The 19,960-nt window shown below is 40.2% G+C and overlaps 1 protein-coding gene and 1 pseudogene across 1 annotated transcript in view; both read left to right on the top strand.

The window, feature by feature from the left end:
* Positions 1–6,598: 6,598 nt before the first annotated feature.
* LOC129668682 (tubulin epsilon chain-like) lies at positions 6,599–9,378 on the top strand (annotated as a pseudogene).
* A 1,738-nt stretch (positions 9,379–11,116) lies between these two features.
* Positions 11,117–19,960, top strand: part of LOC129668681 (arylacetamide deacetylase-like 2) — an 18,613-nt gene continuing 9,769 nt past the window's right edge. Inside the window, exon 1 of the mRNA XM_055596765.1 lies at positions 11,117–11,184. Within this exon, the coding sequence (XP_055452740.1) occupies positions 11,117–11,184 (68 nt within the window). The remainder of the gene's footprint in view (positions 11,185–19,960) is intronic.

Below are 19,960 nucleotides of genomic sequence, written 5' to 3'. Positions count from 1 at the left end.
AAAATATTGAAGAACACTAGAAAGTTCATTTCCTGGATGCTGGAATGAAAATGTTGTCATTTACGGTAATGTTTTAACATTTTATTAATTCTTTGAGAAGTTAAAACAATGTTTTAAATTTTTTCTAGGGATCAAGGAAGCCTTGTAACAATTACTTATGAAAATTTCTTCAGTGCTAATTTCAAAGAGACTTTGCTTTTCTTTTATGATATACCAATCATAAAATCTTTTTTTCTTTATTTATTTTTATTAATTACTGTTTATTCACTTTGTATCCACCCATAAGACCCTCCCTCCTCCCCTCCCAGTCCCATCCTCCTTCCTCTTCTTCACGCATGTCCCTTCCCAAGTCCACTGATAGGGGAGGTCCTCCTCTCTTTTCTTCTGATCTTAGTCTATCAGATCCCATCAGGAATGGCTGCATTGTCATTTTCTGTGCCCTGGTAAGGCTGCTCTCCCCTCAGGGGGAGGTGATCAAAGAACAGGCCTATCAGATTATATCAGAGGCAGTCCCTCTTCCCATTACTATGGAACCCACTTGGATATTATGCTGTCATGGACTACATCAGTGCAGGGGTTCTAGGTTATCTTCATGCATGTTCCTTGGTTGGAATATGAGTCCCTGGGGAGACCCCTGTGTTCAAATTTTCTGGTTCTGTTGCTCTCCTTGTGGAGTTCCTGTCCTCTCCAGATCTTACTATTTCCCACTTCTTACTTAAGATTCCATGCACTTTGCCCATCAGTTGGCCTTAAGTCTCAGTGTCTGCTTTGATAGTCTGTAGGGCAAAGCCTTTCAGAGGCCCTCTGTGGCAGGTTCCTAGGTTGTTTACTGTTTTCTTAGTCTTCTGATGTCTATCCTCTTTGCCTTTGGGGATAGGGATTGAGTGTTTTAGTCAGGGTCCGCTCTCTTGATTAGTTTCTTTAGATGTTCAGGGTTTTAGTACGTTTATCCCATGTTATATGTCTATATGAATGAATATATACCGTGTGTGTCTTTCTGCTTCTGAGACAGCTCACTCAGGATGATCCTTTCCAAGTCCCACCATTTACCTGCAAATTTCATGATTTCCTTTTTTTTTTTTTTTCATTGCAGATCTTCTTTAGGTGTATAGATTTCAGTATATTTATCCTATCTTATTGGTCTATATAAGTGAGTATATACCATGTGTGTCTTTCAGCTTTTGGGATACCTCACTCAGGATGATTGTTTCTAGGTCCCACCATTTGCCTGCAAATTTCATAATTTCCTCATTTTTAATTGCTGAGTAGTATTCCATTGTGTAAAAGTACCACAATTTCTGTATCCATTCCTCAACTGAGAGACATCTAGGTTGTTTCCAGGTTCAGGCTATTACAAATAAAGCTGTTGTAAACATGGTTGAGCAAATGTCCTTGATACGTACTTGAGCATCTTTTGGATCTGTGCCTAGGAGTGGTATAGCTGGATCTTGAGGAATCACTATTCCTATTTGTCTGAGAAAGTGCCAGATTGCTTTCCAAAGTGGTTGTACAAGTTTGCATTCCCACCTGCAATGGAGGAAGGTTCCCCTTTCTCCACAACCTCTCCAGCATGTGTTGTCACTTGAGTTTTTGATCTTAGCCATTCTGATGGATGTAAGGTGAAATCTCATGGTCGTTTTGATTTGCATCTACCTGATGGCTGAGGACATTGAGCGTTTCTTTAAGTGTTTCTCTGTCATTCTACAATCCTCTACAGAGAGTTCTCTGTTTAACTCCGTGCCCCATTTTTTAATTGGATTACTTGATTTGTTGCTGTTTAACTTCCTGAGTTCTTTATATATACTAGCTATTACCCCTCTGTCAGATGTAGGGTTGGTGAAAATCCTTTCCAAGTCTATATATAGGCTGTCGTTTTGTTTTTGATAACAATGTCTTTTGTTTTACAGAAGCTTTTCAGTTTCACGAGGTCCCATTATTGATTGTTGATCTTAAAGCCTGTGCTGTTGGTGTTCTCTTCAGGAAGTAGTCTCCTGTGCCGATGAGTTCTAGGGTCTTCCCTAATTTTTCTTCTAACCAATTTAATGTGTCTGTTTTTATGTTGAGGTCTTTAATCCATTTAGACTTTAGTTTTGTGTAGGGTGATAAATATGGATCTATTTTCATTTTTCTGCATGTAGACATCCAGTTGGACCAGCACCATTTGTTGAAGATGCTGTCTTTTTTCCATTGAATGGTTTTGGCTTCTTTGTCAAAAATCGAGTATTCATAGATGTGTGGGTTTGATTTTGGGTCTTCTATTCAGTTCCATTGATCCTCCTTTCTGTTTCTATGCCAATACCATGCAGTTTTTATTACTATTGCTCTGTAGTACAGCTTGAGATCAGGGATGGAGATACCTCCAGATGATCTGTTGTACAGGATTGTTTTGGAAATTCTGGGTTTTTTGTTTCTCCATATGAAGTTGAGAATTTTTCTTTCAAGATCTGTAAAGAATTATGTTGGTATTTTGCTGGGAATTGCATTGAATCTATAGATTGCTTTTGTCAGGATGGCCATTTTCACTATGTTAATCCTACCAATCCATGAGCAAGGGAGATCTTTCCATCTTCGGGTATCTTCTTCATTCTCTTTCCTCAGAGACTTGAAGTTTTTCTCAAACAGGTCTTTCACTTGCTTGGTTAGAGTCACCCAGGGTATTTTATGTTATTAATGGCTATTGTGTAGGGTGTTGTTTCACTAATTTCTTTCTCAACCCTTTTGTCTTTTGTATACAGGAGGGCTTCTGATTTTTTTTTAGTTGATTTTGTATCCAGCCACTTTGCTGAAGGTGTTTATCAGTTGAAGGAGTTCTCTGGTTGAGTTTTTGGGGTTGCTCATGTATACTATCATATCATCTGCAAACAGTGATATTTTGACTTCTTCCTTTCTGAATTATATCCCCTTGATCTCCTTTAGTTGTCTTATTGCTCTAGCTAGGACTTCAAGTACTATGTTGAAGAGGTATGAGGAAAATGGGCAGCCTTGGCTTGTCCCTGATTTCAGTGGCATTGATTTAAGTTTCTCTCCATTGAGTTTGATGTTGGCTATAGGCTTGCTGTATATTACCTTTACTTTGTTTAGGTATGTGCCTTGTATCACTGATCTCTCCAAGACTTTAAACACAAATGGGGGTTGAATTTGTCAAATGCTTTTTCGGCATCTAAGGAGATGATCATGTGGTTTTTCTCCTTCAGTTTGTTAATATGGTAGATCACATTGATGGATTCCCATATATTGAGCCACCCCTGCATGCCTGGGATGAAGCCTACTTCATCATGGTGGAGATCTTTTATGTGTTCTTGGATTTGGTTTGCAAGTATTTTATTGAGTATTTTTGCATCAATATTCATAAGAGAGATTGGTCTAAAGTTCTCTTTTTTGGTTGGGTCTTCATGTGGGTTAGGTATCAAGGTGACTGTAGCTTCATAGAATGAATTTGGTAATGTTCCCTCTGTTTCTACTTTGTGGAGTAGTTTGAAGAGAATAGGAGTTAGCTCTTCTCTGAAAGTCTGGTAGAATTTTGCACTAAAACCATCTGGCCCTGGGCTTTTATTGAAAGGGAGACTTTTAATGGCTACTTCTATTTCTTTGGAGGATATGGGACTATTCAATCTTTCTACCTGATCTTGACTTAATTTAGATAGATGGGATCTATCAAGAAAATTGTCCATTTCATTTAGATTTTCAAATTTTGTGGCATATAGGCTTTTGTAGTAAGACCTAATGATTGTTTGGATTTCCTCAATCTATAGTTATGTTCCTCTTTTCATTTGATTTTGCTGATTTGGATAGTTTCTCTCTGCCTTTTTGTTAGTTTGGCTAATGGCTTGTCTATCTTGTTAATTTTCCCAAAGGACCAGCTCTTACTTTTATTGATTCTTTGAATAGTTTTATTTGTTACTAACTGATTAATTTCAGCCTTGAGTTTGATTATTTCCAGCTGTCTGCTCCTCTTGGGTGTATGGGTTTCTTTTTTTTTTTTTTTCTAGGGCTTTCAGTTGGGCCATTAAGTTGCTTGTATGTGATGTTTCAAATTTCTTCTTGAAGGCACTTAGTGCTATGAGCTTTCCTCTTAGCACTGCCTTCATTGTGTCCCATAAGTTTAGGTGTGTTGTGCTTTCATGTTCATTGAATTCTAGGAAGTCTTTAATTTCTTTCTTTATTCCTTCCTTAACCAAGCTGTCATTGAGTAGCGAGTTGTTCAGTTTCCATGTATGTGCTTTTTGTTGTTTCTATTGTGGTTGAGGTCCAGCTTTAGACCATGATGGTCAGACAGAATACAAGGGACTATTTAAATCTTCTTATATCTGCTGAGGTTTGCTTTTTGACCAACCATATGGTCTACTTTGGAGAAGGTTCCATGAGGTGCTGGAAAGAAGGTATACTCTTTTGAGTTTGGGTGGAAAGTTCTGTAGATATCTATTAGGTCCATTTGATTTAGGGTCTCTGTAAGTGCCCTTGTTTCCGTTTTGCTTCTGACTGGATGACCTGTCCCTTGGTGAGAGTGGAGTGTTGAAGTCTCCCACTATTAAGGTGTTGGGATCAATGTGTGATTTCAGCATTAATACTGTTTCATTTACAAACACAGGTGGACTTGTATTTGGGGCATAGATGTTCAAAATTGTGATGTCCTCCTGTTGTAATTTTCCTTTGATGAATAGAAAGTGCCCTTCCTTATCTTTTTTGATTAATTTTGGTCGAAAGTCTATTTTATTAGATATTAAGATCACTATCCCTGCTTGTTTTCTGGGTCCATTTGCTCGAAAAACATTTTTCCAGCCCTTTACTCTGAGGTAGTGTTTATCTTTTTTGCATAAGTGTATTTCTTGGATGCAGCAGAATGTTGGATCCTGTTTCTGCAACCATTCTGCTAGTCTGTGTCTTTTTATTGGAGAGTTGGGATCATTTATGTTGATAGATAATAGTGACCAATGACTATTAGTTCCTCTTATTGTGGAGTTGGTGGTCTTACTATGATTCATTGTTATTTTTTTCTTTTAATTTTGTTGGGAAATTATCTATATCCTGTATTTTCTTTGGTGTAATTATTTTCATTGGATTGGACTTTCCTTCTAATATCTTCTGTAGGGCTGGGTTGCTGTGTAGATATTGCTTAAATTTAGTTTTATCATGGAATATTTTGTTTTCTCCATCTATTTTGATTGAAAGCCTTGCTGGGTATAGTAGTCTGGGTTGGCATCTGTGGTCCCTTACAAACTACATGACCTCTGCCCAGGCCCTTCTGGCTTTCATAGTTTCTGATGAGAAGTCTGGTGTGATTCTGATTGGCCTACTTTCATATGTTACTTGACCTTTTTTCCCTTGCTGCCTTTAATAGTTTTTCTTTGTTTTGAAGGTTTAGTGTTTTGACTATGATGTGACATGAAGTATTTCTTTTCTGGTCTAGTCTATTTGGTGTTCTGTAGGCTTCTTGTATGTTTATGGACATCTCTTTCTTTAAGTTGGGAAAATTTTCTTCTATGATTTTCTTAAAAATATTTTCCGGGGGCGCTGGAGAGATGGCTCAGAGGTTAAGAGCACTGCTTGCTCTTCCAGAGGTCCTGAGTTCAATTCTCAGCAACCACATGGTGGCTAATGACCATATATAATGAGATCTGGTGCCCTCTTCTAGTGTTCAGGTGTACATGCAGACTGAACATTGTAAACATAATAAAATAAATAAAACTTAAAATATATTTTTTTCCGGTCCTTGGAGCCTGGAGTCTTCTCTTTCATCTACTCCTATTATTCTTTGGTTTTGTCTTTTCATGGCATCCTTAATTTCTTGTATGTTTTGTGTTTGTTACTTTTCTGATCTTACCTTTTCTTTGAGGGAGGAATCAATTTCAGCAAGTGTATCTTCAGCACCTAAGCTTCTCTCTTCCATCTCTTGTATTCTATTGGTGATGCTTACCTTTGTGGTTTCTGATCTTTTCTCTAAGTTCTCCAGTTCCAGGGTTTTCTCTGTTTGTGTTTTCTTTATAGATTCTAATTCTGTTTTCATGCTTTGCACCATTTCCTTCATCTGAGTGAATGTGGCTCCTATATTTTTTTGTTTGTTTGTCTCCTCTCTATGTGTCTCTAATTGTTCCTGTACATGGGCAGTTATTGTCTTCTGTATTTCTTTGAGACCTCTGTTCATTTCCTCTTTTTGTTCCTCTAGTAACTGCATAAGCATATCTTTAAAGTCATTTTCCTGTGTTTCCACTGAATTAAAATATCCATTGATTTTTGGGTTGCTGGTGGGGCTAAGGTGTCCTGATTTTTGTTGGGTGCATTCTTACACCTACCTTTGGCCATTTGCTTATATGTGATCTTCACTGTTTTTTCCTTGAGTCTGAACTTCAGACTAGAATTGTCTTTCTCTGATGTCTGGACTATTCTTCAGGAAGATCAGGGAAGTCCAATGATTTGAGAGTGTGTGTTGCTGCTAAAGTTGTACCTGAACGAGGAAAAGCCACAGGTGCAGATTCGTTATTGTGGGGGGAGTAAGCATGTGTGTGTGTGTGTGTGTGTGTGTGTGTGTGTGTGTGTGTGTGTGCACACGTGCGCACGTGTGTCTTGAAGGGGAGTGCTAGAGAGTGTAGGTGCTTGGGATATGGGGTTGGGAGCAAGTGCAGGAGGGGATGTGGATGCTGACGCAGTTAGCAAGCGCAGATTGCGGGCACAAAGCACCTGTGCAGGTTTCCTGAATACCCTGTGGTCTCAGTCTGTAGAGGGCTCTGCAGGCTGGACTCTGAGGTCTGTGGCTGAAGGTGTGGGTGGGACAAGTACTCTGTTGCGGGCTCTGTGTGCCCTGCCCTGTGCTCTGTGCTAGAAGCTGGGAGCACAGCAGGCTGGGCTCTGCTCTCTGAATTGGGAAGCACTATGTGATTCCTCTGCTGCCTCCCACTCAGGCAAGGCTGGAGATCGGAGGTCTTGGGGGAAATGCTGGGGGTTTGAGTGTTCTCAATCTCAAATATCAAGGAGGGAGATCTGTGCTTGGAGCAGGCAGCATTGTGTGCAGGCGAGCTGTGTGCACTGTGGGGTGCCTCCTCTGCTTCAGCTGCTAGTTGTAGGAACTCCAGAAACTGGTAACTGCGCTGCAGCTTCCGGAATCGATTTCCAATTCGGAGTTTCAGCTCCTCTGAATAAGGTGCATGCTGGTCACTGCCATCTTGGAATAGATATTGCTTATTTTAATAAATACTGAAATTATTAATTCTGTTTAGAAAGTAAACAAGTTTCTTATGATTTTTAAATATGAATGGATTTATTTAAGTGTTTAAATCTGTGGCAACATTTTAAACTTTAAACAAAGAAGTACATCTGGCTTTAGTTCAAGTTGCAAGGGGCAACACCAATACATATGCCAAAGTGGACTAGGAATAGCCCACCAGGCCTCAGATCCAAACAAAGAACTTCAGTCAACTAAGGAACACTGAAAGAAAACAGTCTGTCCCAAAGAATAGGACATCAATTGGTTATCCAACACTAAATGGTCAATACTGAATACAAGTAACATTTTACAGACTGAGCAGGTTATATTTGGAAATATATGTAGGTATATACATGTAATATAAGATGTATATTATATTAATATAACAACAATTAATGAAAAAAGAACCATGAATTTGAAAGATAGAAAAAGGTATTTGGGAGACTTTGTAGAGAGGAAAGGAAGGAACAAATTATGTAATTGTATTGTAATATTAAAGATAGGGGACTGGAGAGATAGCTCAGCAGTTAAGAACACTGTCTGCTCTTCCAGATGTCCTGAGTTCAAGTCCCAGCAACCACATGGTGGCTCACAACAATCTATACTGGGATTGGATACCTTCTTCTGACATGCAGGTGTACACGCAGATTATGTACTCAGGTACATAAAATAAACAAATCTTAAAAACATAACATTGAATATAAAAAGAAGAAAGTTTAAAAAGGACAAATATCCTGACTATCAGCGACATAAAAAAACTAATTATGGCAAAACTCTGAATTTATGAATATAAAAATGCTGGTTAAGTTCACCTTCTCCTAACTAGACATGCAGAAAATATGCTGCTGAAGACCCTTCAAAGAGCGTCGTTTGGCTCAAACGCAAGGGCGGGAATACCGGCGGGAAGGTTCGTGCTGGTCCCCGGGGCGGGATGACATGGTCCGTAGTCTTACAGGGAAGGAATTTATGGTGATGCAATAAGGAGCTTCTTCAGGAATGGTGGCACCAGAGTGGTTGGTGATGGTGGCAGTATTTCCAAAGGGAGAATATCTTCTTTAAAAGCCCGAGCTGTTTTTATTGACATGGAAGAAGGAGTAGTGAATGAAATTCTCCAAGGACCACTGAGAGATGTATTTGATAGCAAACAGCTCATCGCTGACATTTCTGGCTCAGGAGATAATTGGGCTGTGGGTCACAAAGTTTTTGGAAGTCTTTACCGGGAACAGATTTTACAGAAACTCCGGAAGCAGCAGAGCACTGTGACTGCTGGCAGTGTTTCTTCATCATACACTCCATGGGAGGAGCGAGGACAATGTTGTCACCTCACCTTATAACAGCCTTCATGTTTGCCATGGAGGAGCTCAATGAGCATGCAGACTGTGTGCTGCACATTGACAACCAATTTTTATTTGACATCATTGGCAAAACTGATCTTGTGGTCAGTTCTGGAAAGTTGGATACAGCTGTGAAGCCTAAGAGTCTCATTACCTCGAATGTAGGGGCTGTTAAAAAGTGCCACAAGAAGCCCTTTGACACAATGAACAACACTGTGGCAAACCTGCTCCTCAGCCTGACAAGCTCTGCAAGATCTGAGGGATTCCTTAATATGGACCTGAATGAAATCACCATGAACTTGGTTCCTTTCCCTCGACTTCATTATCTTGTGTCAAGCCTAACACCTCTGTACATACTGGCAGATGTTAACATTCCCCCTCAAAGATTGGATCAGATGTTTAGTAAAGATCACCAGCTTATTCAAGCAGACCCCAGACATAGTCTCTACCTTGCCTGTGCCCTCATCATTAGAGGAAACGTGCAGATTTCAGATCTTCCCAGAAATATTGAAAGGTTAAAACCTGCTCTGCTGTGTCTCCTGGAATCAAGAGGGCTGGAAGACTAGCCTGTGCTCAGTCCTACCTGTGGGTCACTCTCATTCACTGTTAGCTTTAGCAAATAACACATGTGTGAAGCCTGCCTTCATGGAGCTAAGAGAAAGGTTCATGATGCTCTACAAGAAAAAGGCTCACCTCCACCACTATCTACAAGTTGATGAGATGGAGGAGAGCATGTTTGCGGAAGCTGTGTCCTCCCTGTCAGTACTCAGACAGGAGTACAGTGACCTCGACGCAACAAAGAGCCTGCCTCTGCCCGACGTGCCCAGGCTGAGCATGTTCTTGTGAGGAAGAAGCTACAGAATGCACGTGTTACTTTTTTCTGATTCACATTGGGTTTTGTCCCCTTTCTGTTTCAGCCTTTTCTGTAATTCAGAAATCCCAGTTTGGTTTTCATGGTATCAGGAAGTATTTGTCTCAAATGGTGGTTTCTGTTTTATTACATTTTTTTTCTAATACTAGTGTGTGGTATCACATCTAGCAATTTGTCAAAGTAAGATAAGAGAGCAAGCATAGTGGCGCAGGAGTACCTCAGTGCAGCTGACATGCAGGAGGACTGTGTTCAGGGCCAGGCTGGGCTGTGCAGCAAGAGACGATGTAGAGTACTTTATTCATGGCATCTGCAGGCCTCTTCAGCGATGATGCCTCAGAGAGACTGTTTACATATCTTTTCTTATTTATACTTTATTTTTCATACTCTGTTTGAATGCTGGAAAAGTAGGTACCAGGAATGGAAGAACACAATCTATGTAATGTCTGGACGTTTCTGGGTAGTTTTTATTAAAACTGTTCAGACTTTTTGTTCTTTGAGTAATATGTATGTATATTCAAGTATTTATACTCAAGAAACACAACTTAGACATCCAGTCACTTTCATAACAAATAGTTTAAATAGAGCCACTGGTCATTGTTTACCATGTCCCGTGTGCATACTGAAAGAACATTGCTAAGTTTGATGTCTTCTGAACTTTGTAGTAAATGGTTATCATCTACTGAAATTACTCCACCCTATCTCTCTCTTTTGAGTGTCTAATGTTTTCAGTCACAATTTATGTTTCAGATCTATTGGTTGGTTTGTCTTTCAAGAAAATGATTTTAGGAGAAAATCTGTTTTAAGCAAAAATAATATGTTCTATGCTTCATTTATTAATATTTTATGTTCCTTTGCCAAGTAAGTGTTCTATTTTTGGTTTTTATCACGGAAGTTTGTTTTTATATTATTTGTTATAAAAACTGCAATAGTGCAATTATTAACAGTAGTCACCGACATTCTATTTCCTCCTTCCTAGAAGAATCTTAACTGATACTCAAAATAAGGCAATGATGATTACAGATCCATTTATATAGTATTATCTTACTCATTTCTGTAAATCTGTCTCCCTAGTAACTGTCAGGTGATAGGATCTGATAAACTGTTGTCATTTAACTACCAAGTACAGAAAAGAAATAATGCTGCTGAAGAACTACAGAGTCAAGACATAAATGTTTTCCTCTCTTGGGAATACAGAATTCAACCAAAAACATTAAAAACAATGTGCCTATTGTTGATCAAGCGTTTTTAAGGCCATAGTTCCTGCTAATGGATCATCATGAGTGCAACATATCCTTATATACTCTCTGTCAGGACTTCCTACCCACAATCCTCCTCTTCATGAAACTGGTCCCAGGAAGGAGCAGAGCATGACGTGTCAGGACCTATCTCTATGAAGACATCTCCTAAATTCGACACTTCCTTGAAACTGAAAAAATTCTGATTTGCCCAAAATAGGCTAGATATGACAAGCTGCTCCCATAGTGAACAACTAGATTTTACCTCACTACATTGGGTAAGGAAAAAAAATTAATGGGTAGAAAATAAGTAATTCTTCTTACTCTAATGGAGTTTTCCTTTTTGTAGCAGCGATTACAGGGTTTTCACGAATTAATCATAATTCACATTTCTATCACTGGTCTTAGATGTAGCTTTGTTTCCATAACTTGATAATCCACAAACCACAGTTTTGTTTTTATCTCTTTCATTTCAGAGATGCAGCCCTATGATGACCTGAGCCGATGGACAGCAAACAAACTTGATGCTGTTGTTGTGGGAATAGAGTAAGAGAATGACAATTTTCATGCTATGGTCATAGCCCTCCCAGACTAGGCTTGGTTTACAAAGCAAGCCACCTAAGCCTCAGACATGGTTGGATCCTTGTTCTGAAGTTTAGGTTTAAATTCTTTTTTTCTTACCTGGGAAAGGCAGCCACTACAGTCCTGGGATGTATTTCACTTGAGCTACTAATAAAAACACTGTAGGTTAGATTTAATCATGGACTTAGTGTTGTAGGTGTTGATTAATATTTACTATTGATATTCTTTTAGTAATGCTTGCTATTAATCCTAAACAGCTGTATAACCAAATCACCACACAGAGACTGGGTTTATTTAGTTAACCTAGAACACAATGCTGGGCAATGATTACTCCCTCTTAAACCTCCAAGCCCTCATATTTTCCTAACATTTAGATTTTACCCATTATACTTGTTTTTTGTGATATATTAGGTCTGGTCCATCTCTCCACATAGTTCCAAGATCTCTCTCCAACTCAGCTCTCCTCTCTCTGCTTTCTGCTCCCACCTTTTCCTGTCCTCCAGTTCCTCCCCTCTTTCCTGTCCTCTGGCTCCTCCCATCTCCCGCTTACTTCCTTTCCCTGCTCAACACTGTGGCTACTTGCTTTATTTAGAATTTTTCACCAAGTTGAGACAGGATGTTTAGAATAAGTATCACAATGCAATGTCCAGAATGAAATGAGAGAGGGGGTTTGAATGAACAAGGGTAAAGTGTATACATTTCAAAAGAACATTATACCAACATTAATATTAGATCAGTGTTGGGACATTCAAGTGTTCTTCAATTAGAGTTCTTCATATATCATGATTTTGATGCAACTTTCCATCATATACCAAGGATGGGAAGATACATATTACACAAATATTTACTGGATGTACTCTATATTTATGAAACGTTCATCATGAGGGTGAATGTTTCCCATTGACTCCATAGTGCAGAATGGATTTACAGAATTATGGACTTATCTGAATACACTGAAAGGAATCTTCACTGCAAGTGTAATAGAATCAAGTAAATATACTGGAAGGTCAGTGCTGTCCTTGTAATCAATCACTGAAGCAACTAGAATAATTATATTTTCTGAAATATCTGACTTACAATCTTTTTTCTTTTTTTATATTTTTTTTAATTTTATTTTTTTCTTATCAGTTACATTTTATTAACTCTGTATCCCAGCCATGTCCCGCTCCCTCATTCTCTCCCAATCCCACCCTCCCTCCCTCATCTCCACTGTGCCCCTTTCCAAGTCCACTGATGGGGGGGGGCTCCTCCCATTCATCCAATCCTGTTTTATCAGGTATCTTCAGGACTGGCTGCGAAGCCCTCCTCTGTGGCCTAACAGGACTGATCCTCCCTTAAGGGGTGGGGAGGTCAAAGAGCCAGTCATTGAGTTCCTGTTAGAAATAGTCCTTGTTCCCCTCACTATGGGAAACCAATTGGTTACTGAGCTACCACAGGCTACATCTGAGCAGAGGTTCTAGGTTATATCCATACATGGTCCTTGGTTGAATGACAGTCTCTGACAAGACCCTGTGCCCAGATATATTTGGTCCTTGTAGAGCTCCTATCCTTTCCCCATCATACTAACTCCCCTTCTTTCATATGATTCCCTGTACTCTGCCGAAGGTTTGGTCATGAGTCTTTGTATCTGCTTTGAAAACACTGCTACTTAGTCTTTCAGATGCGCTCAGTAGACTCCTGTCATATGTTCAATGCACATCCCATCTGTCTTTCTAAATGAGGATTGATCATCTTACCCCATGTCTACTCTCTTGATTATTTTTTTTAGGTGTATAGATTTCATTATGTTTGTCATAATTTATAGGGCTATATAAGTGAGTATATACCATGTTTGTCTTTCTCCTGGGATATTTCACTCAGGATGATCTTTTCTAGATCCCACCATTTGCCTGCAAATTTCATAATTTCCTCCTTTTTGATTACTGAGTAGTATTCCATTATGTAAAAATACCACCAGAGGCGGGGCAAGATGGCGGCGCCGGGAGGACTCTCATTCTGAGGAGCAGCACAGCAGGATTGGCACAGTGACCAGCAATCAGAACTCGCGGCCATAAAACACAAGTGGTTGTGTTTCTCAGGTGAGAGGATACCCCACGGTGGGGGATTCGATCAGATTTAACTCACCCAGCTAAACCGTGGAAGAGATCCCCGTTCCGCCAGGCGCTTGGTCGTCAGCCCAGAGCTACCCGCCAGCGCGATCTGGTCACGGTCCCAGACTGAACTGTGGGCCCACAACACCATAGACTGGATTTCCCAGTCGAGAGATAACCCCACAGAGCAGGAAACAATTGGGACCGACCCCAGGTTACCCAGACATCCCCTGGAAAAGACTTGGGTTCCGCGGGTGCCCCAGGAGCCAGCGCGGACCCATTGCCGGGACAAAGGCACCTGCCTGCACGGAGCCCTGTCTGCGCGCGTGATTCGCCACCTCAGATAGAACTGTGGGCACCAGGGCACCAGGACACCAGACTGCGTGTCTCTGGCAGGAGGAAATCCCCAACGGAGGGGGTCAGCAGCTCTAACGCTTAGGACACCCAGCACCAAAACACTTCCTGGACTCACGCAGACTCTAGTGCAAGCAGAAGCGCTGGGCTCTGCCGCCATTGTTGCATTCCCCTGGGGCACTGGGACACACAGCTGCATCCTTGGACCTGCAGGAGCCAAAGAGCCATTACAGCAGCCCTCAGATACTGTGCCAGGGATCGGCCAGTTGTCCCTGGCTGGACTGCCAAAACTGTAGGAATCCTTGATCCTTCAGGGGGGCTGCACCCACAGCGTCTGGCCCAGAGCGGTGCCTACAGCCGCCATCCCAGACAGAGACACACAGCTTCTGGTCCAGAGTGAGGCACCCAGCCTCCAGACCAGAGCAGTGCCCCCAGGCGCCAACTCAACCTAGGTGCACATCCTCCAGGTCCAGAGCAGAGCAATCAGCCTTTGGCCCAGAGACTTGCTGAGTGCACCTCCCACTTTCTCAGACAGAACTGTGCGCCCCAGGATAACAGACTGAGTTTCCCTGTTGGGAGAAAACCCCACAGCTAGGGAATCAGCAGTCTCTTCAAGAGGACTGTACATGGAAATTTAGTGAGCAGCAGCACACTAAATTTATAACAAGAAACCCAGCAGTGGGGCAGCTGTCTTGACAAATTTTATGGGTAAGAGGAGATCCCCCCCCTGCCTAACATAGACCACAGCTACTACTCAGGGCTATAAACCTGAGGTGAGCAGTGGCAACTCCTGAGAAACACTGGCCATACAGTGACCATAACCAAAAAGCAGAGAAGGACTCCTTCAGGAAAAACCATCTTCCGGCCAAGGGGATACTCCCTACCTCAGGACTCCAGGAAGCACAGAAACTAACAGCCAGCACCTAAATCAGCCCAATGGGTAGAGGTCAGCGTAAAGGCTCAACCAACAAAAGACAGAGCAATATGGCATCTCCAGAACCCAGCCATCCAGGGGCGAACAGCCCTGAACAATGCAGCATAATAGAAAATCAAGAAGATGACCTTACATCTATGTTGATGAAGAGAATAATAGAGGAAACAGATAAAATACGTAAAGAATTAGAGGAAGATAAAACCAAACAGATCATTGCTATCCGTAAAGAAATGGAGGAAGATAGAGACAAGCAGATTAGGGCCATCCGTGAAGAAATACGGGAAGATGCAGCCAAACAGATTGTGGCCTTCAGAGAAGAAATGATTAAATCACTGAAAGAAATCAAAGAGACAGAGTTGAAGGAACTAAAAGAAAAGGAGGAAAATACAACCAGACAGGTGAAGGAAGTAAACAAAACAACTCAAGACCTGAAGATAGAACTAGAAAAATTAAAGAAAACACAAATGGAGGAAATAATGGAGAGGAAAAATTTAGGGAAGAAAACAGGAACTACAGAGGTAAACATGCAGACCCTAAGAGAACACAGATGTCAACCCAGGCTACTATACCCTGCAAAACTCTCAGTCCTCATAGACGGAGAAAACAAGATATTCAATGACAAAAACAAATTTCAACAATACCTACACACAAATCCAGCATTACAGAAGACACTGGAAGTGAAAATACAACCCAAGAAAATTAGCTTCTGTCAAGAAAACACAGGAAATAATTAACCTTACTACAGCAAAACAAAAAGAAACCAAGCACACAACCTTATGACCACAGCCAACATCAAAATCAAAGGATCTAACAGCCACTGGTCATTAATCTCTCTCAACATCAATGGACTCAACTCTCCAGTAAAAAGACACAGATTAACAGAATGGATACGTAAACAAAACCCAGCAATCTGTTGCATACAAGAAACACACCTAAGACACAAAGATAGACATTACCTGAGGGTAAAAGTTTGGAAGACGACGTTCCAAGCAAATGGACCCAAGAAATAAGCAGGAGTAGCCATTCTAATATCTGATAAAATAGACTTTCAACCAAAATTAATAAAAAGAGATGAAGAAGGACACTTCATACTCATCAAGGGAAAATTCCACCAGGAAGACATCACAATCCTGAACATCTATGCCCCAAATACAAGAGCACCCACATTTGTAAAAGAAACATTGATAAAATTTAAACCACATATAGATCCCCACACATTAATAGTGGGAGACTTCAACACCCCACTCTCAACAAAGGACAGGTCAACAAAACAGAAATTAAACAAAGAAACAATATCTCTGACAGAGGTCATGAATCAAATGGACCTCACAGACATCTACAGAACTTTACACCCAAACACAAAAGAATTTACCTTCTTCTCAGCACCTCATGGAACCTTCTCCAAAATAGACCATATAGTTGGTCACAAAGCAAGCCTCAACAGATACAAGAAGACTGAAATAATCCCTTGTATCCTGTCTGATCACCATGGAATAAAGCTGGACTTCAACAACAACAGAAATAGCAAAAAGCCTACACACTCATGGAAACTGAACAACTTGTTACTAAATGACAGCTGGGTCAGGGAAGAAATAAAGAAAGAAATTAAAGCCTTTCTAGAACTCAATGAAAATGAAGACACAACATACCCTAACTTGTGGGACACAATGAAAGCAGTGCTAAGAGGAAAGTTCATAGCACTAACTGCCTTCAAGAAGAAATTCGAGACAGCTCATTCAAGCAAATTAATGGCCCACTTAAAAACCCTAGAAAAAGAAGAAGCAGACACACCAAAAAGGAGTAGACAGCTGGAAATAATCAAACTCAGGGCTGAAATCAATCAATTAGAAACAAATAAAACAATTCAAAGAATCAATGAAACCAAGAGCTGGTTCTTTGAGAAAATCAACAAGATCGACAAACCCTTAGCCAAGCTAACTAAAAGGCAGAGAGACACCACCCAAATCAACAAAATCAGAAATGAAAGGGGGGACATAACTACAGACACTGAGGAAATCCAAACAATCATTAGGACTTACTTCAAAAGTCTATATGCCACAAAATTTGAAAATCTAAATGAAATGGACAATTTTCTTGATCGATTTGACTCACCAAAGCTGAATCAGGACCAGGTAAATCAATTAAACAGTCTTATATCCCCCAAAGAAATAGAAGCAGTCATCAAAAGTCTCCCATCCAAAAAAAGCCCAGGACCAGATGGCTTCAGCGCAGAATTCTACCAGACCTTCAAAGAAGAGCTAACACCAATTCTTTTCAAACTATTCCACAAAATAGAAACAGAAGGAACATTACCAAACTCATTCTATGAAGCCACAATCACCTTGGAACCTAAACCTCACAAAGACTCAACAAAGAAAGAGAATTTCAGGCCAATCTCCCTTATGAACATTGATGCAAAAATACTTAACAAAATACTTGCAAACCAAATCCAAGAACACATCAAAGATAATATCCACTATGACCAAGTAGGCTTCATCCCAGGTATGCAGGCGTGGTTCAATATAAGGAAATCCGTCAATGTGATCCACCATATGAACAAACTGAAAGAAAAAAAAACCACATGATAATCTCCCTAGATGCTGAAAAAGCATTTAACAAAGTCCAACACCCATCCATGTTTAAAGTCTTGGAGAGATCAGGGATACAAGGCACATATCTAAACATAGTATAGTAAAGGCGATATATAGCAAGCCTATAGCCAACATCAAACTGAACGGAGAGAAACATAAATCAATTCCACTGAAATCAGGGACAAGACAAGGCTGCTCACTCTCTCCATATCTCTTCAACATAGTGCTGGAAGTCCTTGCTAGAGCAATAAGACAGTTGAAGGAGGTCAAGGGGATACAGATTGGAAAGGAAGAAGTCAAATTATCATTATTTGCAGATGATATGATAGTATACATGAGTGACCACCAAAACTCTACCAGGGAACTCCTACAGCTGATAAACATCTTCAGCAAATTGGCCGGATACAATGTTACCTTAAAGAAATCAGTAACACTCCTGTATACAAAAGTCAAATGGGCTGAGAAAGAAATTAGGGAAACAACACCCTTCACAATAGCCACAAATGACATAAAGTACCTTGGTGTAACCCTAACCAAGCAAGTCAAAGACTTGTATGAAAAAAATTTCAAGTCTCTGAAGAAAGAATTAGAAGAAGATATGAGAAGATGGAAAGATCTCCCATGCTCATGGCTTGGCAGGATTAACATAGTAAAAATGGCCATCTTACCAAAAGCAATCTACAGATTTAATGCAATTCCCATCAAATTGCCAAAACAATTCTTTACAGACCTGGAAAGAAAAATTCTCAACTTCGTATGGAATAACAGGAAACACAGAATTGCTAAAACAATCCTCTACAATAAAAGATCTTCTGGAGGTATCTCCATCCCTGATCTCAAGCTGTACTATAGAGCAACAGTTATAAAAACTGCATGGTACTGGCGTAGAAACAGAAAGGTGGATTAATGGAATCGAACAGAAGACCCAGAAATAAACCCACACACTTATGGACACCTGATTTTTGACAAAGATGCCAAAACCATACAATGGAAAAAAAGATAGCATCTTCAACAGATGGTGCTGGTCCGACTGGATGTTTACATGTAGAAAAATGAAAATAGATCCATACTTATCACCCTGCACAAAACTAAAGTCCAAGTGGATGAAAGACCTCAACATAAAACGAGACACATTAAATCTGCTACAAAAAAAAGTGGGGAAGACCCTAGAACTCATTGGTACAGGAGAAATCTTCCTGAACAGAACACCGACAGCACAGGCTCTAAGAGCAACAATCAATAAATGGGACCTCATGATTTTGAAAAGCTTCTGTAAAGCAAAGGACATCGTCATCAAAACAAAGCGACTGCCTACAGATTGGGAAAGAATCTTCACCAACCTTTTATCTGACAGAGGACTCATATCCTGTATATATAAAGAACTAAAGAAGCTGAAAAGCAGCAAACCAAGTAATCCACTTAAAAAATGGGGAACAAAGCTAAACAGAGAACTCTCTGTAGAGGAATATCGAATGGGAGAAAAGCATTTAAAGAAGTGCTCAACCTCATTAGCCATTAGGGAAATGCAAATCAAAACAACCCTGAGAATTCACCTTACAGCCATCAGAATGGCCAAGATTAAAAACTCAAGTGACAACACATGCTGGAGAGGTTGTGGAGAAAGGGGAACCCTCCTCCACTGCTTGTGGGAATGTTAACTTATACAACCACTCTGGAAAGCAATCTGGCACTTTCTTAGACAACTAGTAATAGCGTTTCCTCAAGATCCAGCCATACCATTCCTAGTCATATATCTAAAAGAGGCTCAAGTACACAAAAAGGACATTTGCTCAACCATATTTGTAGCAGCTTTATTTGTAATAGCCAGAAGCTGGAAACAGCCCAGATGCCCCTTAACTGAAGAATGGATGCATAAATTGTGGTACATCTATACAATGGAATATTACTCAGCAACGAAAAATAAGGAAATCATGCTCATGGATTGGTAGGATTAACATTGTGAAAATGGCTATCCTGCCAAAAGCAATCTACAGATTCAATGCAATTCCCAGCAAAATACCAACTCAATTCTTTACAGACCTTGAAAAAAAGATTCTCAGCTTCATATGGAGAAACAAAAAACCCAGAATCTCGAAAATGATCCTGTACAACAACAGATCATCTGGAGGTATCACTATCCCCGATCTCAAGTTGTACTACAGAGCAATAGTAATAAAAACTGCATGGTATTGGCATAAAAACAGAAAGAAGGATCAATGGAACCGCATAGAAGACCCAGAAATAAACCCACACTCCTATGAATACTCGATTTTTGACAAAGAAGCCAAAACCATTCAGTGGAAAAAAGACAGCATCTTCAACAAATGGTGCTGGTCCGACTGGATGTCTATATGCAGAAAAATGAAAATAGATCCATATTTATCACCCTGCACAAAACTAAAGTCTAAGTGGATTAAAGACCTCAACATAAAACCAGATACTCTAAATCAGTTGGAAAAAAAAGTGGGGAACAGCCTAGAACTCATTGGCACAGGAGACAACTTCCTGAACAGAACACCAACAGCACAGGCTCTAAGAGCAACAATCAATAAATGGGACCTCATGAAACTGAAAAGCTTCTGTAAAGCAAAGGACACTGTCATCAAAACAAAACGCCTGCCTACAGATTGGGAAAGAATCTTCACCAACCCTTTTTCTGACAGAGGACTAGTATCCAGTAAATACAAAGAACTAAAGAAGCTGAAAAGCAGCAAACCAAGTAATCCAATTAAAAAATGAGGAACAGAGCTAAACAGAGAATTCTCGACAGA

This window comes from Psammomys obesus, unplaced genomic scaffold, assembly GCF_907164565.1.
Source record: "Psammomys obesus unplaced genomic scaffold, mPsaObe1.curated_primary_1811, whole genome shotgun sequence".
NCBI classification, from domain to species: domain Eukaryota; kingdom Metazoa; phylum Chordata; class Mammalia; order Rodentia; family Muridae; genus Psammomys; species Psammomys obesus.
The sequence above is the reverse complement of the archived record's forward strand: the minus strand, read 5'-3'. Positions and strand labels throughout refer to the sequence as shown.